Genomic DNA, 27,662 nt, shown 5'->3' with positions numbered 1-27,662 from the left:
TTATAAAAAAAAACACAAAAGCATGGCTGGCATTGTATCATAGCAATTAAACTGCTGCCTTTGATGCCAGCATTTCATATAGGCATCAGTTCCAGACATGGCTGCTGCAGTTTTAATCCAACTCCCTGCTAATGACCTGAGAAAGCAGCAGATGTTCCAAGTGCTTGGGCCCCTGCCACCCACATTGGAGACCAGACAGGAAGAAGTTCCTGGCTTCTGGCTTTGGATTGATTCAGCACTAGCTATTGTGGCCATTAGGGGGAGTGAACCAGTGTATGTGAGATCTCTCTCTCTTTCTCTCTCTCCCACTCCCTCTCTGTAACTCTGCCTTTCATATAAATAAAATAAATCTTTGAAAAATGCAGAAGAAATAATTGTTAACAAGGATGAGGAGAAAAGGGAATACTTGCACATTGCAGGTAGGAAGGTAATCTAGTGTCAACATAATGAAAATTCTATGATTAAAAATTAAATATAGGGGAGCGGCAAGATGGCGGAATAGGAACGGAGCACACGATTAGTCTGGGGGACAGACAGGTTAATAGAAGTGGAGGTACTGCATGGTCAAGGAAGAGTAGGGGAAGAAACAGCAGAGGAAACTCTTCTGGAACTAGTGATTCACAGTGGACCTGCGTGGAGAGCGTGGGAGCCCAAGTTCGGGACACCAGCGGCAGACTCAACGCACCAGCGCTGGAACGCGAGGTGAGCCCAACCTCAATAGCCTGAGACACTGGCAGGGAAGCGGAAAGAGGAGACTAGAGGGAACGAGGCTTGAAACTCCGTGGGGAAAATTTCACCAGGCTAACTAGAAGGAGAGAGGAAAAAAAAAGTGACCGATACGGACACGAGTTTCTCTCTCTCCACTCACCCCTCAATGGCAAGCAAGACAAAGAGCAGGCGCTATTTTGGACATACGTCATAAGCAGGGCGACCTCAGGTCTGCACCAGCCCTGAGCCTAGCAGAAACACCGGACTCTGGGGGCAGGGTTGAAATAACAGGAGAATAGCATCTAACTTGGCAACCCAGTGGGAGACTGCAGGAGAATTGGAGCCCACACTGAGGGCAGCAGAGATTCCCTGTGTGGTCCTTCCTTGGGAAAGAGCTTCCGATCTTTGGCTCCTGTGGGTATATCATTTGCCTGCTAACTACCTCCAATTACGTTCAGCTGTGTGGAATTACTTCCCTTTTGAATCAAAAAAAGAAAGAGAGATTTACCACGCCTAACCTGGGAGTGTCATCTTTGACACATCCTCAGCCCTGAGGAACCAAACACAGCTCTCAGTCCACACTCATCTCAAGCCTCTAAGGCTCCACCGAAAGCAGACAGTCCACTTAATATAGAGCCATAGTGTAACAAGAAAAAACACCACAGTGAAGAAACCAAATATCTCCAACATGCCAAACAACAAACGCAAAAACTGAGGTAACAAGAACAAGGAAGACACTATGACGCCCCCAAATGAAAAAGACACCCCAATCCAAGATTATGAAGATGATGAGATAGAAGAAATGCAAGAAGCGGATCTCAAAAAATTGATAAGAACATTAAGAAGTTCTCAAAAACAAATTCTTGAACTACAGAAATCCTTAATGGACAAGATAGAAAATCTCTCTCGTGAAAATGAAATATTAAGGAGGAATCAAAATGAAATGAAACAACTAGTGGAACAAGAAACGGTGATAGTGACGAGAAATCATAATGAAATGAAGAATTCAATAGATCAAATGACAAACACACTAGAGAGCCTTAAAAACAGAATGGGCGAAGCAGAAGAGAGAATATCAGACTTAGAAGACAGAGAACAGGAAAGGAAACAGGCAAACCAAAGAAAAGAAGAAGAAATTAGAAATCTAAAAAGTATTGTCGGGTATCTACAGGATACTATTAAAAAACACAACATTCGGGTTCTAGGAGTTCCTGAAGGCATGGAGAGGAAGAAAGGATTAGAAGGCATTTTCAGTGAGATACAAGCAGAAAATTTCCCAGGTTTGGAGAAGGACAGAGGCATCTTAGTACAGGAAGCTTATAGAACCCCTAATAAACATGACCAAAAGAGATCCTCACCACGACATGTTGTAATCAAACTCACCACAGTGAAACATAAAGAAAAGATCCTAAAATGTGCAAGAGAGAAACGCCAGATTACTCTTAGAGGATCTCCAATTAGACTCACAGCAGACTTCTCATCAGAAACCCTACAAGCTAGAAGGGAATGGCGAGACATAGCCCAGGTACTAAAAGAGAAAAACTGCCAGCCCAGAATACTATATCCTGCAAAGCTCTCATTTGTGAATGAAGGTGATATTAAGACTTTTCATAGCAAACAGAAACTGAAAGAATTTGTTGCCACTCATCCTGCCCTGCAAAAGATGCTTAAAGATGTGTTACACACAGAAACACAGAAACATGGTCACCAATATGAAAGAAGGTAAAGGAAGGAACCCTCACAGCAAAAGATCACAGGAAGCTCAATTTCTCTTTGACATAGAATTAAAATCTGATTCTCTGTTAAAGGAATGTGTTACAGTAATCTATGATGTTCTCTTGATGTCTGTTAAATTCTAATTGTTCAAAAACAGCTGAATTTTTATTAAGAGCTATGGGTTATTGAAATATGTGCTTATTTTCAAAGATTTGAATAATCACCTGTAACAATGATCAAATTTGGTCTATATTATGTCATGATTTTAAGGAATCTTTTTTCAACCAGATATTTTGGATTTTGAGCCTTCTTGGCATTCTTAACAGGCATTCAAAAAATCAAAGTTTCAAACAATCTGGTCTCTAAAATTTCCAGTAAATCCTGGACTTTGGTTTTTCCAGTTTGGGCCCAACTGAAAAAATCGAAGGACCTATGTCTCTCATCTTATAGAGACACTGACTAATCAGGCTATTTGGATTATATTAGAAGTACTGTCAAGATGTGACGTGGTACCAAGTTTTAAGTTTCTATAATGGAAAATGCTATTAATACAAATGTTTGAGAATTAAAAAGTCTAATGATCTTGTGTTACTAGACATGATAGTTATCTTAATGAGAAAGCCCCAGAGGCCTAAAGGGTTAAATAATTGTAAAATCCTACAGGTGCTTTCAAAAATACTGTGAAGTAAGCAAGTGCCTCTTGTTGGCTGATGAGTTTATAATTTTAAACATGGCGACTTAAAGTCTTTTGTCATCCACAGTTATATGTGATTTGCTGCTCATAAAACTAAAGCGTTGTTGGTTCTGTGTTTAGCTGTCCTCCTATAGGTTCCTATGGACTTTTTCCAGCCACTTTTATTGTATTCAGTACTTTAGGATGGCTCTGTAAACAGATGAAGCCAATAATGTATTAACAGTACCAACTGAGAGAAAGTATGGTTGACTGAGGTTACTAAAATCAAAAAGCAATTCAAATCAATTGGCAATCTACAAAAAGAGTTAAAGATTTTAAAAGCTATTATTAAAATTGCTATATTGGTCTACTATGCTATGTTATATGTGTGTACATATTGTATGTCCACATGGGGAAATTTTATTAAGAGTTTTATTTTAAATGGCTTACAGATAAGATTGTCCATAAATTTAAGCTGCTAAAATCAATCAAAGATACATTTTAATTAGTGTGACCTGAATCTGTGTATCATATGTTTTAAACGTGTTGGTAGAAAGAAACTAAAAACATTTTATATGGTTGTGCTTAAGTTTACTGGTTAAACAAACTACACCATGTTAGATATTTAAGAGGTGTTTTCAAATACATGATTCTTAAAATTTATAGAAGGCATTGGACCTTCTGGTAAATGTTTTCTTAAGTTGTTATCTAATGGTTGAAACGGTTTGCTAAGTATTCATGTGATATTGCTATTGTCAGCAAGCGATCTAGGACTTGCTCCCTCATTTCTCTATTCTAAGCCCAACTTGTTCTTTCATTTCTCTATTCTCTTCAAGGTAGGAAACTAATTCTATTATGAAGGAATCTGTAGGACGCACAATTTAATCTTTAGACCTTATGAAAGAGATGGCTAACATTTTTCTGTAATAGCATAGCCAAAATAAGAGCTTAAATTATAATATCATAGCTAGATTCACTTCGCCATCAGCAAAGTATACAATAAGCAGAAAAAACCTCCCTTTCAGACAAAAGGGAAAGAAAGTTTTTAAGCGAGAATATAATTTTCCTCATGGGCATTGTCTACCTTAGAAAAACTACTACAGAACATGCCTGTGACTATAGACTTGTAGTTCAGGCCACCGAAGATTAGAGATGGGACTTGAGCACTCCCTTGACTTGCATCCTCTGGTCTGCTTTAACACAAACCAGGAGGAAAAGAAAGCTAGGCATCAGAAGCAATGGGTGGCAGGCCTATAAATGGCTGATCTGTACAGTGATCTGCCCTCAAGGAGACCCAACAGACCAGTCCACTGCAGTGGCTTTCAAAATGGTAAGCCTGGGCTTCAGCAGAAGTCAGCTTGTGAAGAGCCCTGGCAGCTCTGCCAAGAGTTGGATCACTGGAAATGGACCTGCCCTGGAGTCGAAGGATGCCCAGGTCAGAGCCACAGATCTTACTGGCTCTAAGCTGAAAAGCCCTTCACTCAGTCCAACTTCCAAAGTGACCACTGCAGCTGAGGGGATGGTCAAGTAGGGTCAGCAACATTGCAGGCAGAACTGTAAATTTCTTGTTAGAGATGCCACCTGCCTTTACCTGGCCAGCTCTCCTCCCAGGCCAGCCAAGTAATGAAAGTCAAAAGAGTGCCTTCCCCTAGGAGGTTCATACCTCCCTTAGGATATACCCCATGTGAAGAGATAGGTAGGTCTGGGCCTCTTAACTTACAAGGCCTAAAGCCCAACAGATTATTATCAAGCCCCTTCTATCAGGTTCTATTTGCCTCTAAATCAGAAAACTTAATTGTAGCTTAGACAGCACCTCTCTTAGCTCCTCTAATAATGATTCTGTCCTTTGTTCTAGACCCTGTCTAACGTACTTGGGCCTCATTCCTGTGTAATCATAACCTCTACTCTACCACCAATGGCTCTACTCCCAACCTGTGTGTGCTGATGGTCCTCTTCCCCACTTAATGCTGTATAATTGTTCAAACCTGGTAAATGCCACTCTTAGGATCATTGGTTACTATCCTCACTCTGTCTTTTATGACCTTGTCTAAATATGATCAGAGTCGGCAAACTTGGAAGGCTTCCATAGCCTTGGCAACTCATGACGACAGCCTAGGGTGGTTACTGGCGCCATAAACTAGAGTGTCAATTTGTTGGGTCAACAACAGGAGCCACCGTGCACTTGCTCCTCATGTGGGATCTCTGTCCTTAATGTGCTGTACATTGTGATTTAATGCTATAACTAGTACTCACACAGTATGTTTCACTTTGTGTTTCTATGTGGGTGCAAACTGTTGAAATCTTTATACTAAATTGATCTTCTGTATATAAAGAGAATTGAAAATGAATCTTGATGCAAATGGAAGGGGAAAGGGAGTGGGAGAGGGGAGGGTTGCGGGTGGGAGGGAAGTTATGGGGGGTGGGGAAGCCATTGTAATGCATAAGCTGTACACTGGAAATTTATATTCATTAAATAAAAGTTTAAAAAAATTAAATATAGACCCTTCATACTATCCAGCAGTTCCAACTAAAGGATGTGAAATTTGTATGTGAAAGGGACATTTGCCTTCCCATTTTCAGTGTGTTCAGTTATCAAATCATTCCCTTGTAGACATACATCTACATAATTTAAAGTCATGAATTTTAAAATGAAAATACACATGTAAGGCATTCTATTCTAGTCTCTGAAAAGTGGGAGAAAATAGATATGACCACAGGAATTAAGTGACTGATAACTAACACGGTTCCTTTCAGTTGTCACATTGAAACCACTGATGCTGAGAGCTTGGAGGTTCAAGCTTCTCAATGGGGAGAGCATCAGGCTGATGGGTGGGGAGCTCAGCTGTGTGGAGGGGTAGGTGTGGGGATGAACTTCTGCCTCCCTCTGGAATGTGGCTCTTCACATATTAATCAGGACGCCCATTCTTTTTGCCGCAGGATATTATGGCCCTGGGAGTGACATCAGACACGGTAATGATGAGGATTCCTGTGGTGCATGAAAGGTCATCGTGACTGATGTCAGCCCTTCACCTTTTGTCTACAGTATCTTGTGGGAAGATGCAGCTGGGTGCTTTGGTCATTCCAACAGCAACTTTTTCTAACCCTGCCTAGTCCATCAAAGCTGTCTATTCACACAATCCTTGGCCACTGTGCACACTGTTTAACAGGGCTGGTGTCCCAGGATGCAATGATTGCCAAAGCCTTGTTGGACTATGATGTAACAACAGGTAAAGGATGTAGACAAATGAAAAACATGTTTTTCGAAAGGGTTTTTGCTCATAATGGAGGGAAACAGGTGCAGAGCCTCAGGCAAACAGGTCCCCTGAGACAAATGGGAAGCATTGAAAATACAAGGAAACTGGAGGAGCCCTGATCACAGGACACTCACAGCCAAGTCTCAGCACTGTGACTTGCTTAGAACTCTGCATTCTGCTTTTAGCTGTGCTCTGGTCTAGCACACCAGACTGGCACACAGGTTCCTACAGGCAGAGGGCACACATCAAAACCTGGAGTCAGCTGTGCTCTACACAGAGCTCCACTGTCACTGCTGATTGAGAGCCCTCAGACCTGATCCAGCCCTGTGTCTCCTCCTGTCACCTGAGACTCGGGGCTCTCACTATAAATTGGGGAGACAGTGACATGTCATTGCCTCTGATTTTTCTCTACCTACTCCTGCAGGTTTTATATAATTCACAGGTCAAGAATGATTGGAACTGCCTTGATTACCTGAAGCCAAGTGTCTTCAGAGATGGAGATCTAGTGCTGGGAGTGTTTTTTCCCCTGTACTACATGGAACCAGAAAGAGAAATGATCCAATTATCCTTTTTACTCAAGCCTGAGTATAAAGTGGTGGCATCTTGGTAAGTTCAAGGTGTATGTATCTGTGCTTTTAAAGTTTTATTTAAGGTACACATATTCATGCATTTCATATATGCAGAATCAGGAACAGTAATCCTTCCCTCCCCACTGTGCTCTCACTCTTCTTCCTCTTCCCTTTCCAATTCCTACCACTAATTCTACAAACCTATTTTCAATTTTCTTTATACTCATAAGATTAACCCTACAGGCCGGCGCCATGGATTAACAGACTAATCCTCCACCTTGAGGCACTGGCACACCGGGTTCTAGTCTCGGTTGGGGCGCCGGATTCTATCCCGGTTGCCCCTCTTCCAGGCCAGCTCTCTGCTATGGCCCGGGAAGGCAGTGAAGGATGGCCCAAGTGTTTGGGCCCTGCACCCGCATGGGAGACCAGGAGAAGCACCTGGCTCCTGGCTTCAGATCAGCGAGATGCGCCGGCCGCAGCGGCCATTGGAGGGTGAACCAACGGCAAAAAGTAAGACCTTTCTCTCTCTCTCTCTCTCTTGCTATCCACTCTGCCTGTCAAAAAAAAAAGATTAACCCTACAGTAAGTAAAGAAATCAACAAATAATATGAGGGGAAAAATACCACTGTTCCTCAATGATAATCCAAGGGCTGTAAATAATCATTGAATCTCAAAATGTCAATTTCACTCCTATCCATTATATTTTAGATATCTGTTAAGTGTTGTTATGCCTGCATTCCAGTACATGCTCATGTCTGTGTGTGTTCAATACCTCTTGAGACTTCTGACAAATCTGCACAGAATGGCAGAAACACAGTTCACAGTTTGATGAAAGCTAAGGTCCTCTCCTTTCTTTAATGTTTCACTACCTTTCATTTCCATTTGCTTTCTGACTCCTTCAGAGACATAGGTGAGACATTAAGATTTTTGTGCCTATTCCATTGGCCAGGTATCTGTGATTAAGCCCTGGGGTTCTTGGAGTCAGTGAGATGGTTGGGAGCTCAGGTCCTCTATTGCTAGCACCTGTGGAGGGAACATACTGGAGTCCATACCTATTTTCAGCGCATCCCCATCCCTCTGACCTTCCCTCCTGCACTGGATAACACTAATCCATCCTTGGTCTCTGTGGAGCTGCCTATTATGGACATTTTCTGTATACTGGTTCATGTCTTTGTGATCTTTTTGACTGGGCTTTTTGGGTGCACATTATGTTCACATTTTACCCATGGCAGAGCTTATAGCAATGCCTTGTATACTGTTATCATCATACTATCCTAATATCTAAGTCTATGTTTGACATTAAGATCTTTCCAGTTGCTCATAGCAGGCAAGGAGTGTTATCTGTTCCTCAATGTTCTGGGTATGAGTAGTACCATTAGCATTTTCTATAATTTAAACAATCAGAAAAAAGTCCTGAGTTTGAGCAATCATATTCTTTTGCCTTTAGAAATTGGATTCTAGATTCAATCTTACTTTATCATCCATTCCTAAAAGTTGTCCTTTGTTTCTAAAATGTTTGATAAACATACACTGTTATTCACTTTAGTTGTATGAAATAAATATTCTAAAACATGTATATAGCATAATCTAACACTATAATATATTACATTCACTAGTGTATTATGTGAAATGATTGCATCAAGATTTGTAAGTGGAATCAGAAGAAAATAATTCTTTAAGAGATAGTAATGCCTCCAATTTGAGTTTTTTTCTCAGAATTGCTGCTCTATTCTCAGCATTTTGTGCTTTCATATGATCTTTAGACAATTTTTTTTCTAAATCTGTAAATAATGTCACTAGAATTTTTCCTTACTGTTTCTCTTTTTTCTTCCTTTCTTCCTCTTTCCTCTTCCACCCTTTTTTTCAGTCACCAGAACTTTAATGGGGATTGCAATTAGTCTGTAGATAGCATTTTAACACTATCAATTATTCCAGTCCATGAATAAGGGATATCCTTCCATTTTTGTGTCCTTAATGATGCCTCTCATAAGAGTTTAATAAATTTCACTATTAGTTTCATTCTCGATAACTTTACCTTTTTGGTTTAATTTATTCCTAAATATTGAATTTTTTTGAAGCTAATGTGAATGAAATTTCTTTTTTAAAAATTATTATTTGTTGGCCGGTGCCATGGCTTAACAGGCTAATCCTCCACCTTGCAGCGCCGGCACACCGGGTTCTAGTCCCGGTTAGGGTGCCGGATTCTGTCCCGGTTGCCCCTCTTCCAGGCCAGCTCTCTGCTGTGGCCCAAGAAGGCAGTGGAGGATGGCCCAGGTCCTTGGGCCCTGCACCCGCATGGGAGACCAGGAGAAGCACCTGGCTCCTGGCTTCGGATCAGCACGATGCGCCGGCCACAGCGGCCATTGGAGGGTGAACCAATGGCAAACGGTAGTTTTTTCACTTTGTGTTGCTATATGGGGGCAAACTGTTGAAATCTTTACCTAATATATACTAAACTGATCTTCTGTATATAAAGAGAATTGAAAATGAATCTTGATGTGAATGGAAGGGGAGAGGGAACAGGAAAGGGGAGGGTTGTGGGCGGGAGGGAAGTTATGGGAGGGGGGAAGCCATTGTAACCCATAAGCTGTATTTTGGAAATTTATATTCATTAAATAAAAGTTTAATAAAAAAAAACAAAAAAAGGAAGATCTTTCTCTCTCTCTCTCTCTCTCTCTCTCTCTCTCACTATCCACTCTGCCTGTAAAAAATATTATTTATTATTTTTATTTATTTTCATTTTCTTTGAAAGGCAGAGAAACTGAGACAGCAGAGAAAGTGATATCTTCCTTGTACTGGCTTACTTCTCAAATGCCGGCAACAGCCAGGGCTGGGCCAGGCCATAGCAGAAACTCAGAATTCATTCCAGGATGGCAAAGACCCAAGTACTTGAGCTATCACTGCTGTGTCTCAGCATGTACATTAGCAGGTAGCTGCAATCAGAAGGAGAACCATGGTTCAAACATTGGCATTCTAATATGGGTTGTAGGAATCCCAAGCAGTGTCTTTTTTTCCTAAGTGAGAACCATTATTTTATTTTTTTCTCAAAGAAATATTTTATTTAAGAAATATAAACTTCATGTATTTCATATTTAATATAGTGATTCTTCCCACCATACACGCCCTCCCATCCACACTCCCTCCTCTCCTCCTACTCTCCCCCATTTCCAGTTCTATTCTCCACTAAGATCTATTTCAATTAACATTATACACAGAGATTGATTTCTTGATTTCCCTTTAAAGAGATAATTATTGGTATATGAAAATGATGGTTTAGGACTTGATTTTGTGCCTTGTGAATGTGCTGAATTGGTTTATCAGTTCTAACAGATTTTTGGTGGAGTAGTTTGGTTTTTTTCTCATGACATGTGCTAACAGTCGACGTTTGACTTCTTTGTTCCCAATTCTGATTTTCTTTATTTCTTTTTCATTCTTCTATCTCTTGTTATATTTCTGATACTATACTAAGAGTGGTGAAACTGAATGTCTTTGTCTTCTTCCAGATCTGAGGGGAAATGATTTCAGATTTTCCCCATTCAATATGATATTGGCTATTTGTTTTAAATGTTGAGTCATTGCAATTTTGATGTATCTTCTTTCTGTACCTAGTTTGGTAAGAGTTTTTTAAAAATCATAAATGAATGTTGAATATTATCAAGTATTTTTCTGCATCTATTGAGATGATCATGTGATTTTTTTCCTTCATTCTGTTGATGTGATTTACTACAATATGTGATTTGTGAATGTTAAACCCAGTTGGCATTCCTGGGTTAAATCTCACTTGATCAGAATGTATGCTATTTTGTTTAGTGTTGGATTCAGCTTGCTAACATTTTGTTGGGAATTTTTGCACTTCTGCCTTTTAAGTATATTAGATTTTTTTCTGTTATATCTGTGTTTCATTTTGGTATCAGAGTAATGCTGGTAGAGTTTCATCCTTTTCAACATTTTGAAACAGAGAAGAATCAGAGTTATTTCTCTTCAATTGTCCTGTAGAATTTAGCTTTGAAGCCATTGTGCCCTGGATTTATCTTTGATGGAGATTTTCATTACTGCTTTAGTGTTATTACTTGTCATTTATCTGTTAGTTTTTTTTATTAAACTTTTATTTAATGAATATAAATTTCCAAAATACAGCTTATGGGTTACAATGGCTTCTCCCTCCCAAAACTTCCCTCCCACCCACAACCCTCCCCTTTCCCGCTCCCTCTCCCCTTCCAATCACATCATGATTCATTTTCAATTCAATTCTCTTTATATACAGAAGATCAGTTTAGTATATATTAGGTAATGATTTCAACAGTTTGCCCCCATATAGCAACACAAAGTGAAAAACATACTGTTGGAGTACTAGTTATAGCATTAAATAAGAGTGTACAGCACATTAAAGACAGAGATCCTACATAATATTTTTAAATTAATTAATTTTCTATGCCATTTCCAATTTAACACCAGGTTTTTTTTCATTTCCAATTATCTTTATATACAGAAGATCGATTCAGTATATAATTAGTAAAGATCTCATCAGTTTATATCCACGCAGAAACACAAAGTGTAAAAATACTGTTTCAGTACTAGTTATAGCATCACTGCACATTAGACAACACATTAAGGACAGATCCCACAGGGGATGTAAGTACACAGTGACTCCTGTTGCTGACTTAACAATTTGACACTCCTGTTCATGGCGTCAGTAATCTCCCTAGGCTCTAGTCATGAGTTGCCAGGGCTATGGAAGCCTTTAGAGTTTGCTGACTTTGATCTTATTCCGATAGGGTCATAGTCAAAGTGGAAGTTCTCTCCTCCCTTCAGAGAAAGGTACCTCCTTCTTTGATGGCCCCGTTCTTTCCACTGGGATCTCACTCACAGAGATCTTTCATTTAGGTCTTCTTCTTTTTTTCTTTTCCATGGTATCTTGGCTTTCCATGCCTACAATACTCTCATGGGCTCTTCAGCCAGATCCGAATGCCTTAAGGGCTGATTCTGAGGCCAAAGTGTTGTTTAGGACGTCTGCCATTCTATGAGACTGCTGTGTATCCCGCTTCCCGTGTTGGATCCTTCTCTCCCTTTTTGATTCTATCAGTTAGTATTAGCAGACACTTGTCTTGTTTGTGTGATCCCTTTGATTCTTAGATCTATCGGAGCCATCGAATGTGAACTGAAATTGATCACTTGGACTAGTGAGATGGCATTGGTACATGCCACCTTGATGGGATTTTATTGGAATCCCTTGGCACATTTCTAGCTCCATCATTTGGGGGAAGTCTGATTGAGCATTTCCCAAATTGTACATCTCCTCCCTCTCTTTTTCCACTCTTAAATTTAACAGGGATCACCTTTCAGTTAAAATTTAAACACCTAAGAGTAATTGTGTGTTAATTACAGCGTTCAACCACTAGTACTAGAACAACAACAATGACAACAACAACAAATACTGAAAAGGATAAATATTACATTGTACATCTAGAGTCAGGACAAGAGCTGATCAGGTCATTGTTTCATATAGTGTCCATTTCACTTCAACAGGTTTCCCCTTTGGTGCTCAGTTGTCGCTGATCAGGGAAAACAAATGATATTTGTCTCTTTGGGACTGGCTTAATTCACTCAGCATGATGTTTTCCAGATTGCTCCATCTTGTTGCAAATGACTGGGTTTCATTGTTCCTTACTGCTGTATAGTATTCTATGGAGTACATGTCCCATAATTTCTTTATCCAGTCTACTGTTGATGGGCATTTGGGTTGGTTCCAGGTTTAGCTATTGTGAATTGAGCTGCAATAAATATTAATGTGCAGATGGCTTTTTTGTTTGCCAATTTAATTTCCTTTGGGTAAATTCCAAGGAGTGGGATGGCTGGGTTGAATGGTAGGGTTATGTTCACGTTTCTGAGGAATCTCCAGACTGACTTCCATAGTGATTTCACCAGTTTGCATTCCCACCAACAGTGGGTTAGTGTCCCTTTTTCCCCACATCCTCTCCAGCATCTATTGTTGGTAGATTTCTGAATGTGAGCTATTCTCTCCGGGGTGAGATGGAACCTCATTGTGGTTTTGATTTGCATTTCTCTGATTGCTAGTGATCTTGAACATTTTTTCATGTGTCTGTTGGCCATTTGGGTTTCCTCTTTCGAAAAATGTCTATTGAGGTCCTTGGCCCATTTCTTAAGTGGGTTGTTTGTTTTGTTGTTGTGGATTTTCTTGATTTCTTTGTAGATTCTGGTTATCAACCCTTTATCTGTAGTATAGTTTGCAAATATTTTTTCCCATTCTGTCGGTTGCCTCTTCACTTTCCTGACTGTTTCTTTTGCAGTACAGAAACTTCTCAGTTTGATGCAATCCCAATAGTTAATTTTGGCTTTGACTGCCTGTGCTCCTGGGATCTTTTCCAAGAAGTCTTTGCCTGTGCCTATATCTTGCAGGGTTTCTCCAATTCTCTCTAATAATTTGTTGGTTTCGGGTCATAGATTTAAGTCTTTAATCCATGTTGAGTGAATTTTTGTGTAAATTGAAAGGTAGGGGTCGTGCTTCAAGCTTCTGCACATGGAAATCCAATTTTCCCAGCGCCATTTATTTAATAGGCTGTCCTTATTCCAGGGATTAGTTTTGGATCTTTGATCAAATATCAGTTGGCTGTAGATGTTTGGATTGATTTCTGGTGTTTCTATTCTGTTCCATTGGTCTATCCATCTGTTTCTGTACCAGTACCATGCTGTTTTGATAACAACTGCCCTGTAGTATGACCTGAAATCTGGTATTGTGATGCCTCCGGTTTTGTTTTTGTTGTATAAGATTGCTTTAGCTATTCGAGGTCTTCTGTGTCTCCATATGAATTTCAGCATCGTTTTTTCCATTTCTGAGAAGAAGGTCTTCGGTATGTTGATTGACATTGCATTGAATGTATAAATTGCTTTGGGGAGAATAGACATTTTGATGATATTGATTCTTCCAATCCATGAGCATGGAAGATTTCTCCATTTTTTGGTATCCTCTTCTATTTCTTTCTTTAAGGTTTTGTAATTTTCATCATAGAGATCTTTAACGTCCTTGATTAAGTTTATTCCAAGGTATTTGATTGTTTTTGTAGCTATTGAGAATGGGATTGAACTTAGAAGTTCTTCCTCAGCCATGGCATTGCCTGTGTATACAAACGCTGTTGATTTTTGTGCATTAATTTTGTATCCTGATACTTTGTCAAACTCTTCGATGAGTTCCAGTAGTCTCTTAGTAGAGTTCTTTAGGTCCTCTAAATAAAGAATCATATCATCTGCAAAGAGGGATAGTTTGAGTTCTTCCTTCCCAATTTGTATCCCTCTCATTTCTTTTTCTTGCCTAATACGTCTGGCCAAAACTTCCAGAACTATATTGAATAGCAGTGGTGAGAGTGGGCATCCCTGTGGTAACAGATCTCAGTGGAAATGCTTCCAACTTTTCCCCATTCAATGGGATGTTGGCCGTGGGCTTTTCATATATTGCTTTGATTGCATTGAGGAATGTTCCTTCTATACCCAGTTTGCTTAGAGTTTTCATCATGAAAGGGTGTTGTAGTTTATCAAATGCTTTCTCTGCGTCTATTGACATAATCATATGGTTTTTCTCCTGCAGTCTAATAATGTAGTGTATCACGTTGATTGTTTTGTGAACATTGAACCATCCCTGCATACCAGGGATAAATCCCACTTGGTCTGGGTGGATGATCTTTCTGATGTGTTGTTGCATTCTATTGGCCAGAATTTTATTGAGTATTTTTGCATCTATGTTCATCAGGGATATTGGTCTGTAATTCTCTTTCAATGCTGCATCTTTTTCCGGCTTAGGAATTAAGGTGATGCAAGCTTCATAGAAAGAATTTGGGAGGATTCCCTCTTTTTCGATCATTTTGAATAGTTTGAGAAGAATTGGAATTATTTCTTCTCTAAATGTCTGGTAGAACTCAGCAGTGAATCCATCTGGTCCTGGGCTTTTCTTTGTTGGGAGGGCTTTTCTTAATGTTTCAATTTCTGTGTCAGTTATTGGTCTGTTTATGTTTTCTATGTCTTCCTGGCTCAATTTAGGTAGGTTGTATGTGTCCAAGAATCTGTCCATTTTTGAGAGATTTCCCTGATTGCTGGCTTACAATCCTTGTAGTAATTTCTGATGATTCTTTTTATTTCTGTGGTGTCTGTTGTTACGTTTCCATTTTAATCTCTGATCCTATTGATTTGTATTGATTTGGTTCTTTTCTCTTCTTTTTTTAGTTAGTTGGGCCATTGGGGTGTCAATTTTGTTTACTTTTTCAAAAACCAGCTCCTTGTTTGGCTGATTTCTTTGTAATGTTTTTTTTTGGATTCAATCCTGTTGATTTCTTCTTTGATTTTTATTATTTCTCTTCTCCTACTGGGTTTGGGTTTGGTTTGCTGCAGATTTTCTAGATCCTTGAGATGACGTGAAAGTTCATCTCTTTGGTGCCTTTCCAATTTCTAGATGTAGGCACCTATTGATATAAACTTTCCTCTTAGCACTGCTTTTGTTGTATCCCATAGGTTTTGGTATGTTGTGCTGTTATTCTCATTTAATTCCAGAAAATTTTTGATTTCTCTTCTAATTTTTCTGTGATCCATTGTTCATTCAGGAGCATGTTGTTCAATCTCCATGTGTTTGTATGCACTCTAGGGATTCCCGAGTTGCTAATTTCCAATTTCATTCCTTTGTGGTCTGAGAAGCTGCATGGTATGATTCTAATTCTTTTGAATTTGCTGAGACTTGCTTTATGGCCTAGCATGTGGTCAATCCTAGAGAAGGTTCCATGTACTGCTGAAAAGAATGTAAAGTCCTTAGATGTAGGATGAAATGTTCTGTAGATATCTGTTAGATCCATTTGGGCTATAGTGTCATTTAAATCTGCTGTCTCCGTGTTGGTCTTCTGTCCTGATGATCTGTCTATCTCTGAGAGTGGAGTATTGAAGTCCCCCAGTACTATTGTATTGGGGTCTAATTCTCCCTTTAAGTCCCTTAACAAGTCTTTTAAATAAGCTGGTGCCCTGTAATTAGGTGCATATATATTGATAATCATTATATCTTCCTGTTGAATGGATCCCTTAATCATTATATAGTGCCCCTCTTTGTCTCTCATAACAGTTTTTGTGGTAAAGTTTAGGTTGTCCGATATTAAGATGGCTACGCCCGCTCTTTTTTCATTTCTGTTGGCATGGTATATCTTTTCCCAGCCTTTCACTTTCAGTCTGTATGCATCTTGTTGGAAAGATGAGTTTCTTGTAAGCAGCAAAAAGATGGGTTTTGTTCCTTAACCCAATCAGCCAATCGGTGTCTTTTAACTGGACAGTTCAGGCCATTAACATTCAATGTGACTATTGAGAAGGAGTAACTTTGCCCTGTCATTTGACAAAGATTTTTTTCTAATATCTGGTTTGAGACTCCTGTGATCTTTTGCTGTGAGGTTTCCTTCCTTTACCTTCTTTCATATTGTTTACCGTGTTTCTGTGTTTCTGTATGTAACACATCTTTAAGCATCTTTTGCAGGGCTGGACGAGTGGCGACAAATTCTTTCAATTTCTGTTTGCTGTGAAAGGTCTTTCTTTCACCTTCATTCACAAATGAGAGCTTTGCAGGATATAATATTCTGGGCTGGCAGTTTTTCTCTCTTAGTACCTGGGCTATATCTCGCCATTCTCTCCTAGCTTGTAGGGTTTCTGATGAAAAGTCAGCTGTGAGTCTAATTGGAGATCCTCTGGGAGTAATCTGGCGTTTCTCTCTTGCACATTTTAGGATCTTTTCTTTATGTTTCACTGTGGTGAGTTTGATTACGACGTGCCGTGGTGAGGATCTCTTTTGGTCATGTTTATTAGGGGTTCTATGAGCTTCCTGTACTAAGATGTCTCTGTCCTTCTCCAAACCTGGGGAATTTTCTGCTAGTATCTCACTGAAAAGGCCTTCTAATCCTTTCTCCCTCTCCATACCTTCAGGAACTCCTAGAACCCGAATGTTGGGTTTTTTAATAGTATCCTGTAGAATCCTGACAGTATTTTTTAGATTTCTGATTTCCTCTTCTTTTCTTTGGTTTGCATGTTTCCTTTCCTGTTCTCTGTCTTCTAATTCCGACATTCTCTCTTCTGCTTCACCCATTCTGTTTTTAAGGCTCTCTAATGTGTTTGTCATTTGATCTATTGAGTTCTTCATTTCATAGTAGTTTTTTGTCACTATCACAGTTTCATGTTCTACTAGTTGTTTCATTTCACTTTGATTCCTCCTTAATATTTCATTTTCGCGCGAGAGATTTTCTATCTTGTCCATTAAGGATTTCTGTAGTTCAAGAATTTGTTTTTGAGAACTTCTTAATGTTCTTATCAATTTTTTGAGATCCACTTCTTGCATTTCCTCTATCTCGTCATCTTCATAATCTTGGATTGGGGTTTCCTGTTCATTTGGGGGCATTATAGTGTCTTCCTTGTTCTTGTTACCTCGGTTTCTATGTTTTTTGTTTGGCATGTTGGAGATAATTATTTTTTTTGCTGTGGTGTTTTTTCTCGTTATACTATGCCTCTAAGTGGGCTGTCTGCTTTGATGGATCCTTAGAGGCTGTGATGGGTGTGGCCAGAGAGCTCCGCTTGATTCTTCGGGTTTAAGGCTGTGCAAAAAGTGACTCATCCAGATTGTTCTCTCCCTTGCCTCTTGCTGGATTGCTCTTTCTCTCTCTTTTTTTTTTGACTCAGTTGGGAAGTTATTCGGTACAAGTGGGTTTAATTGAGGGTAGTTGAAATCTGGCCTCTGTGAGTATTCGTTTGATCTACCCCTGGGACCACACAAAGAGTTTATGCAGCCCTCAGTGTGTTCTCAAGTTTCACCAAAGTTCCAAGGTTACTGAGTTTTTGAACTCCTTGGCTGAGCTTTACATATGTAAAATGGTGCCTGCTCTTTGTTTTGCTCAGAGGCCTCTGCTTTTCCCCCCAATGTCTCTGTTTTCTGACACCTTTGTGTTACCTCCCGTTCGTTCCTGCGCTGGGGAGATTCTGCGGCTGGTCTCCCGTGGTTGGGTTTCCACGCGGTGGGCTCCCTGTAGGTCCTCTGTGTCATATCCACTAGATCCGGAAGCATTTCCTCTGCAGTTTTTTTCTTGAATCTTTTCCTGAGGCTACAGTAATTCCACTTTTATGAAACTTTATTTTCCCAAACTACGGCGCACGCCCTCACTATCCACCATCTTGGCTCCGCCCTCCAGTTTTTTTTTTTTTGACAGGCAGAGTGGATAGTGAGAGACAGAAAAGAGACAGAGAGAAAGGTCTTCCTTTTTGCCGTTGGTTCACCCTCCAATGGCCGCTGCGGCCAGTGCATCACACTGATCCGAAGCCAGGAGCTGGGTGCTTCTCCTGGTCTCCCATGCGGGTGCAGGGCCCAAGGACCTGGGTCATCCTCCACTGCCTTCCCTGGCCATAGCAGAGAGCTGGCCTGGAAGAGGGGCAACCGTGATAGAATCTCGTGCCCCGACTGGACTAGAACCCGGTGTGCTGGCCCCGTGAGGCCTAGGATCAGTCTGTTAAGCCATTGCACCGGCCTGTTAAGTTTTATATATCCTCTTTTTTTAAAAAAAAAAACTGTTTATTTATTTAAAAAGCAGAGTTACAGAGAGGCAGAGGTAGAGGCAGAGAGCAACAGAGAGGTCTTCCATCTGTTGGTTCACTCCCCAGATGGCTGCAATGGCTGGAGCTGTGCCAATATGGAGCCAGGAGCTTCTTCCAGGTCTCCCACATTGGTGCATTGGCCCATGCACTTGGGCCACCTTCCACTAATTTCCCAGGCCACAGCAGACTGCTGGATAGGAAGCAGAGCAGTCAGTGCCCATATGGGATAATGGCACTGCAGGTGTTGGCCTTACCTGCTATGCCACAATGTCAGCCCCCTATATATCTTCTTGATGTAATTTTGACAAGTTGTATGTATCTAGGATCCTCTCCATTTCTGTAAAATTTTTTTATTTTGCTTACATAGAGTGGTTTGTAATAGTTTCTTATGGTTCTCTGTGTTTTTGTGGTATCAGTTATGATGTTTCCCCTTTTGTCCCTAATTTTATTTGATTTTTTCCTCCTTTTTTGTTGTCCTGAGTAAAGTTATGTCTGTTTCATTTATCTGTATGTAGTACCAGTTTTTTGTTTTGTTGATCTTTTGCATTTTTTTAGCTCCAATTTTATTTATTTTTGTTCAGATCTCTGTCATTTCTCACCTCTTTCTAATCTTGAGTTTGGTGTGTTCTTGCTTTTTTAAGTCCTTGAAATCTATTGTTATATTTTTTTATCTGACATCTTTCTGTATTTTAATATATACACTTATTTCTGAAATTTCTTAATTCTATTTTTGGTAGAATAGATAAATACACTTGACATGCTGTGTTTTCATTTTTTGTTTCAAGCAATTTTTAAAAACTATAGTTGATTTTTTAGATTTAATAATTTTTAATAGTTTGATAAATTTCTTTTATATGTAGATATTATATATGTAGACATACTATATTTATTAAAAACCAGTATATTTTTTTGACAGGCAGGGTGAACAGGGAGAGAGAGACAGAGAGAAAGGTCTTCCTTTTTTTCCATTGGTTCACCTCCCAGTGGCCGCTGTGGCCGGTGTGCTGTGGCTGGTGCACTGCGCTGATCCGAATCCAAAAATCAGTATATTAATATGACATAACGCAGGATTCATGACAATGATCATAAACTGATGAAATAAGGGTATATTATATAGATGGTTTAATTCAGTGAAGACAATATTTATAGCTTTTATACACCAAACAATATGATATACATATGAGATTCCAGTGCTTCAGGCCAGGTATTTAACTCACTGTGACACAGCGCTGGCCCCCTAATATTAGTTTTTGACAATTTGACTGCAACAGTCCTTTGGAATGTCTTTATTGGTTGAGTCTGTTCAGGGTTGAACATCCTTGATCTGGATGTTCATATCTCTTTCAAGACCTAGGAGGCTTCCAATTATTATTTCATTCAGGAAGTTCTCCATGGCTTTTTCCTTTAATTATTCATGTAACAACAAATGTTTGTTACTTATTGATATCCTGCCTATCACACTGGACTTTTTATGATTTTTACAATTGTATTATTTCAAAAATCTACTCTCAAGATCAGCAATTTTTTTAGATGGAATGTGGAATGTCAGCTGTGTGGTTGTTATTCTGACTTTGGTTCTTGGTGAGCCCAGGAATGTAATCTCTAAGTGATCTCTTCAGCTATCACCAATGTCAGTAGTGTCTATGAATCCTACAGTTATCCAGTCTGCAGCAGTTCATGGGGGGTAGTGGTAAGACTTTGTAGTGTGTTTGAGCTTCCAAATGTAGAGTTAGCTGTGAATTGCAGTAGGGTTTGTGATGTCAGTAGCTACATTTTTAGATTAGGAGGAACACGTATGTCTTTCCATCTCCACTTCTAGCACTGGGAAATTTGAAGGGGACTATGCAGTTAAATGCTGGCAGGATTTCGCATGGTCCTGCAGGCTGTTTAGAGTCGATCTAAGAACTATAGTACTAACAGTCTCAGTATTGGAGTTGCCGAGCAGGAAGGATATCTTTCATAGGTCCCAGAGTAAAAGTGTAGGTTCTGGTGAGGCTTACGCATTGTCAGCGAAGGACCTCCATCAGTGCAATGAAAATAGAGAGCATTTCCCATGTCCCACAGGAAAAGCAAGGTACTCCCAGGACTTAGCAATAGTTGCAGTTCTGGTGCTACTGGTTGCAGCTGAGACCTGGATCCTGGGGGGCCAAGCACCAAGTGGTAAGAGATGCAGAAGGGGACTTCCTAAGTTCTAGTTTTATGGGATTGTGTATTGGTTACTGCCAGTTGACTCCAACACACAAAAGCTCAAGAGAATTTCCTGAGATTGTGTTGAGGGAGCATAGCTCCAGGCCTGGTGCCCTGAGTTTTCACTCACCCTCCTGGGAATGTGGTCCTTCCTTTGTTGTTCTGTTTTTTTTATTTTCTGTCATGGAGCAAATGTTCTCCCTCTCTAGCCATATTGAACATTATTTCTTATATTCTGAATCTCTGCAAGTTTATGGCAGTGTCATTGATTAGAGAATTCTTCACTTTATTATCTGGTACTGGAAAGATTAGTCCTGGTAAAGCAACCTCTGTATGAGCTTTGGTGCCATATGGGGAATAAGGCTACATATGCCACTTTTTTGAAAAAAAGATTTACTCATTTATTTGAAAGTCAGAGTTACACAGAGAGAGGAGAGGCAGAGAGAGAGAGAGAGAGAGAGAGAGAGAGAGAGAGAGAGAGAGGTCTTCCATCTTATGGTTCACTCCCTAATTGGCTGCAATGGCTGGAGCTGCAGTGATCCAAAGCCAGGAGCCAGGAGCTTCCTCCAGGTCTCCCACGTGGGGGCAGGGGCCCAAGGACCTGGGCCATCCTCTACTGCTTTCCCAGGCCATAGCAGAAAGCTGGATTGGAAGTGGAGCAGCCAGATCTCGGCTTATGGGACGCCAGTGCTTCAGGCTAGGGTGTTAATACCCTGTGCCAGAGTACCAGCCCTGTCACATTTTTTTTAAAGATGATTTTTTTCTTTTTTTCTTTGAAGACTTATTTATTTATTTGAAAAGCAGAGTTATAGAGAGGCAGAGGCAGAGGCAGAAAGATAGTGAGCAAGCAAGCGAGCGAGAGAGGTCTTCCATCTGATGGTTCAGTTCCCAGATTGCTGCAATGGCCAGAGCTGCACGATCCAAAGCCAGGACCCAGGAGCTTCTTCTGGGTCTCCTACATGGGGGCAGGGCCCCAAGGACCTGGGACATCTTCTACTGCTTTGCCAGGCCATAGTAGAGAGCTGTATCAGAAGTGGAGCAGCTGGGACTTGAACTGGAACCCATATGGGATGCTGGCATTGTAGGTGGCAGCTTTACTCGCTATGCCACAGTGCCAGCCCCAACACATGTCACTTTGAAGCTTATGATCTCTGAAGGTTTTCTACCAGCTTATAGCTGTGTTTACATCAGGAAACAAAGAATTCAGCTAGTCATATTTCACCTGATAGCAAGTACTACAAATAGTTCCAGGGTGAATAAAAATTTACTTCAAAAAGTAAAATCATAGCAATAAGGTAAAATGATGAAAAGTAAAAAAACAACAACAACAACAAACCTTTCATTAACACTCTTAATTTATCACTTAAAATAATGTAAGCATTGTGCAGGTCTTCAAAGCCTAATTTTTGTGTTGGATCTACTTCAGGTATAACAAATAATCCTGTATATGAGCTAAAATGTTTTTGATTAAATGTTTCCATAAAGGGAACATTTGTTTAGGCAATAGAAGAAAACTTCGAGTTTCATATGTAAGAATAATGCACACAATACTGTGTGACACACATGTAAACTCATTTTTCCTAAATGTAAAACTATGCCTTTTAGGAACTGTATAAAATGCTTCATAAATATTTAAAATAAAGTGAAATTATATATTAGTATTAATCCCAACATTGAAACATAAGAATGAATGCAAACCTCCAGTCTCATATACCTTATTAAGAAGTGAAATTTTTCATAAGATTCAAATTAAGATGAAATGTAGAAATTAGAAAAAGTTCAGAACAATTCACAGGAAGTCATATTTTTGGCAAAAAATGCAGAGAATGTTCAATGTGAAATGTTAAGGAAGTTCTGTGAAGAGGAAAAAGGACAACTAAGTGATATAATTTGGGTTTATATCACTTAGAAGTCCTAAATCTATTATTTTTAGTTGTTGATCTATAACTATAAATATATGATATTAAAAATTAAAAGTAAAAAAGAAAGGAATGAAGGAAGAGGGAAGGAGGGAAGTGTCATGTTGTTAGAACTGTATCTTTGAAATACACAATATCAGTCCTCTTTATATTAATAATAAAAAAGGAAAAAAAAGAAGTCCCTAATCAAATGCTTATTTTCAAAGCAAATAAATTTTTTTAAAGATTTATTGATCTATTTGAAAACCAGAGTTACACACAGAGAGAAAGAGAGATAGAGATAGAGATAGAGAGAGAGAGAGAGAGAGAGAGAGAGAGAGAGAGAGAGAGTCTTCCATCCGGTGGTTCACTCCTCAGCTGGTTGCAATGGCCAAAGCTATGCTGACCTGAACTCAGGAGCCAGGAGATTCCTCTGATCTCCCACACAGGTGCTGGGGCCCAAACACTTGGGTTATCCTCCATGGCCCTCCCAAACCATAGCAGAGAGCTGAACTGGAAGAGGAGCATCTGGGACTCAGAATGGCACCCATATGGGATGCCGGCACTGTAGGCAGTGGCACCACCCAGTACAGCACAGTGCAGGCCCCAAAGTAAATATAATTTAACAAGGCTTCTTTCTCAGGAGCTGATACATCAGAGTAGAAAATTTCAGACATGGCCCATGCAAAATGAATTCAGGTGAATGTGGTTAGAGAGGATAATATTTAAACAACTGGCAAATCAGTTGTCATTTAAACTCTTTCAGAACTAACAGAAAAGAAAAAGTGCATCTTGACTTCTGTCTTAGAGTAAAACTCATATTCCATATTGAGGTACATCAAGGCTTGTCTAAAAAGTTCATGCAGATGAATGTGTGCATAGGCAGTTTGCTTCTTTCCCACATCTGCACTGAAGGACTCACTCCTTTCCCTAAATATGACCTCTTCATAGGTGGTTGTGGAAGAACTACCAACATGTCCTGGCTTTTCACTTTGCCATCCAGGAGATCAATAAGAATCCCCACCTACTCCCCAACATGTCCTTGGGTTACCAATTCTACAATGGTTTTCCCAGTGATCAGTTCACCTTGTGGAGCACTCTGCACTGGCTCTCAGGACAGGGTATATTTGTCCCTAACTACAACTGCAAAAAACAGGACAAATCAGTCGCCATCATTGCAGGAACCACATCAACATTTTCTGCTGAAATTGGAACTCTTTTGGAGCTCTACAAAATCCCACAGGTATGTGTGTTTTGAATTTCAGAGAAAATGCTTGAACCTCCCCTAACTCCATTCTCACCTATGTCAAAAAGGCAATGTGGAAGCCAGGAATACGTATCCCACCATGATTTAAAGCAGGAAAACCCTGGGGCGTGAAATTATTAACAGAGGGATGGAGAAGGAAGAAAGCGAAGGGGCAGTGAATGCTCAGAGTCTCTAATCAGATTTTTACCTAGCGCCAATATATCCATCCCCTACTACTGGGCTTATTGACTTCATTGTACTCACAGCTCAGTGCCTCAAAGGAAATATTCACAGCACCAAGCAGTGTCCTGTCCTGGGTGGCATTCACAGGGGAAAGATACAGATGTGGGGATTTAAAGACCTGGACATTTACTTTTTCTTTGAGACATCACAGAGGGCCATGCCTTCCCTAAGACTACTAAGAGTGTTGGAGGCTCAATTCCAGTGAGATAGGTGTTCCCAGACTTCCTTTTCCAAACCTTGCTCACTCACCTGTACCCAATGATTTCTTCATAGGAATCCCAGTGAGTGTTCAACTATTTACAATTCCTGATATCACAGATTGTTTTTCATAACTTTTTTGACTTAAGAGGCAGAAAGAGACATAACAGAGGTCTTCCTTTCATTGGTTACTCAGTAATGTGTTGGGGGTCTGGCCATTGCAGGCCCTGGGTCTAGAAATTTTGTTCAGGTCTCTCATGAGTGTTAACTATTTCAATTAATTAAGACATCACAGCTGCCTCCCAGGGTCTGCATTAGTATCTCAGAGAATTTTGTGAGATCCAGTACACACTATCAGCAATATGGGCACATTACTGGCAAACAGAGACTTCAGTCACATAAGAGGATTCTAAGCTGGAAAAATTATTTTACCAAAAATCAGAGTGGGTAATTGTGATTTTCATAACAAGTTATGTGATGTGAAAAGAAATGAATTCCGGAACGGAGCCAAGATGGCGGAAGAGTGAGGGCGCACACAACAGTTTGGGAAAAGAAATTTTAACAAGGGTGGAATTACTGTACCCTGAAGAAGAGTCTCAGGGGAAAAAACTGCAGAGGAAACTCTTCCGGATCTAGTGGACGCGACACGGAAGACCTACTGGGAGAGTAAGGTGGCCCACTGCCGCGCAGCGCTGAGCCCTGCCGAGCCGCACAGAGCTGCGCTGAGCCGCACCTAGCAGTGCCCAGCCGCGCAGCACTGCGCCGACCCGACCCGACCCACACGGAGGCGCGCCACGAACACGGCCCACCCACAGAATTTGAGCCCCTGCGCTGGAAGCAAAGGTAACCCGAGACATTGGCCGCGAAGGTTAGACCGTGGTCCGAGCTCACACGGGGTGGGGAGGGGGCACTACACCAAGCTAACTGGAAGAAAAAAAAAGGGGAACCAGCTGGGACACTATCCTCTCTCTGCACTCTCCTTACAAACCCCAGAAAGACAAAGAGCAGGGACCAATTTACATAAATAAAACAAACTCCTTAGCCTAGGCAACACTGAAGAACCAAACAGACCTCTTTGGCCACACTTCCAAGATGCCAAACAAATGTAGAAACCAAGGCAACAAGAGCAAGGAAGACACTATGATGCCCCCAAATGAAAAAGACACCCCAATCCAAGATTATGAAGATGATGAGATAGAAGAAATGCAAGAAGCAGATCTCAAAAAATTGATAAGAACATTAAGAAGCTCTCAAAAACAAATTCTTGAACTACAGAAATCCTTAATGGACAAGATAGAAAATCTCTCTCACGAAAATGAAATATTAAGGAGGAATCAAATTGAAATGAAACAACTAGTAGAACAAGAAACAGTGATAGTGACAAGAAATCATAATGAAATGAAGAATTCAATAGATCAAATGACAAACACATTCGAGAGCCTTGAAAACAGAATGGGGGAAGCAGAAGAGAGAATATCAGACTTAGAAGACAGAGAACAGGAAAGGAAACAGGCAAACCAAAGAAAAGAAGAGGAAATTAGAAATCAAAAAAATATTCTCGGGAATCTACAGGATACTATTAAAAAACCTAACATTCAGGTTCTAGGAGTTCCTGAAGGCATAGAGAGGGAGAAAGGATTAGAAGGCATTTTCAGTGAGATACTAGCAGGAAATTTCGCAGGTTTGGAGAAGGACAGAGACATCTTAGTACAGGAAGCTCATAGAACCCCTAATAAACATGACCAAAAGAGATCCTCACCACGACACATTGTAATCAAACTCACCACAGTGAAACATAAAGAAAAGATCCTAAAATGTGCAAGAGAGAAACATCAGATTACTCCCAGAGGATCCTCAATTAGACTCACAGCTGACTTTTCATCAGAAACCTTACAAGCGAGGAGGGAATGGCGAGATACAGCCCAGGTACTAAGAGAGAAAAACTGCCAGCCCAGAATAGTATATCCTGCAAAGCTCTCATTTGTGAATGAAGGTGAAAGAAAGACTTCTCACAGCAAACAGAAATTGAAAGAATTCGTTGCCACTCGTCCAGCCCTGCAAAAGATGCTTAAAGATGTGATACACGCAAAATCACAGAAACGCTGTCACCAATATGAAAGAAGGTAAAGGAAGGAAACCTTACAGCAAAAGATCACAGGAAACCCAAAAATGATAGGGCAAAGTTACTACTTATCGATAGTCACATTGAATGTTAATGGCCTGAACTGTCCAGTTAAAAGACACCGATTAGCTGATTGGGTCAGAAACAAAATCCATCTTTTTGCTGCTTACAAGAAACACATCCTTCTCACAAAGATGCACACAGATCAAAAGTGATAGGCTGGGAAAAGATATACCATGCCAACAGAAATGAAAAAAGAGTGGGAGTAGCCATCTTAATATCAGATAACATAAATTTTACCACAAAAACTATTAGGAGAGACAAAGAGGGGCACTATATAATGATTAAGGGATCCATTCAACAGGAAGATATAATGATTATCAATGTATATGCACCTAATTACAGGGCACCGGTTTATTTAAAAGACTTGATAAGGGAATTAAAGGGAGACTTAGACCCCAATACAATAGCATTGGGGAATTTAATGCTCCACTCTCAGAGATAGACAGATCATCAGGACAGAAGACCAACAAGGAGACAGCAGATTTAAATGACACTATAGCTCAAATGGACCTAACATATATCTACAGAACTTTTCATCCTACACAGAAAGTATTTACATTCTTCTCAGCAGTACATGGAACCTTCTCTAGGATTGACCACATGCTAGGCCATAAAGCAAGTCTCAGCAAATTCAAAAGAATTAGAATCATACCATGCAGCTTCTCAGACCACAAAGGAATGAAATTGGAAATTAGCAACTTGGGAATCCCTAGAGCACGTGCAAACAAATGGAGACTGAACAACATGCTCCTGAATGACAATGGGTCACAGAAAAATTAAAAGAGAAATCAAAAATTTTCTGGAAGTAAATGAGGATAATAGCACATCATACCAAAACCTATGGGATAAAACAAAAGTAGTGTTAAGAGGAAAGTTTATAGCAATAGGTGCCTACATCAAGAAATTGGAAAGGCACCAAAGAGATGAACTTTCAAGTCATCTCAAGGATCTAGAAAATCAGCAACAAACCAGACCCAAAGCTAGTAGGAGAAGAGAAATAATTAAAATCAGAGAAGAAATCAACAGGATTGAATAAAAAAATTACAAAAAAATCAGCAAAACGAGGAGCTGGTTTCTTGAAAAAATAAACAAAATTGACACCCCAATGGCCCAACTAACTAAAAAAAGAAGAGAAAAGACCCAAATCAATAGGATCAGAGATGAAAAAGGAAACG

The 27,662-nt window shown here is 40.0% G+C and overlaps 1 protein-coding gene across 1 annotated transcript in view; it reads left to right on the top strand.

The window, feature by feature from the left end:
- The window catches only part of LOC133749969 (vomeronasal type-2 receptor 26-like), a 60,348-nt gene that overhangs the window by 12,622 nt on the left and 20,064 nt on the right, over nucleotides 1–27,662 (top strand). Inside the window, exons 2-5 of the mRNA XM_062179338.1 lie at nucleotides 5,852–5,951; nucleotides 6,776–6,957; nucleotides 20,413–20,604; nucleotides 23,567–23,858. Coding sequence (XP_062035322.1) covers nucleotides 5,852–5,951; nucleotides 6,776–6,957; nucleotides 20,413–20,604; nucleotides 23,567–23,858 — 766 coding nt within the window. The remainder of the gene's footprint in view (nucleotides 1–5,851; nucleotides 5,952–6,775; nucleotides 6,958–20,412; nucleotides 20,605–23,566; nucleotides 23,859–27,662) is intronic.

This window comes from Lepus europaeus, chromosome 20 (genome assembly GCF_033115175.1).
Source record: "Lepus europaeus isolate LE1 chromosome 20, mLepTim1.pri, whole genome shotgun sequence".
NCBI lineage: Eukaryota > Metazoa > Chordata > Mammalia > Lagomorpha > Leporidae > Lepus > Lepus europaeus.
This window is presented reverse-complemented; position numbering and strand designations above follow the sequence as displayed.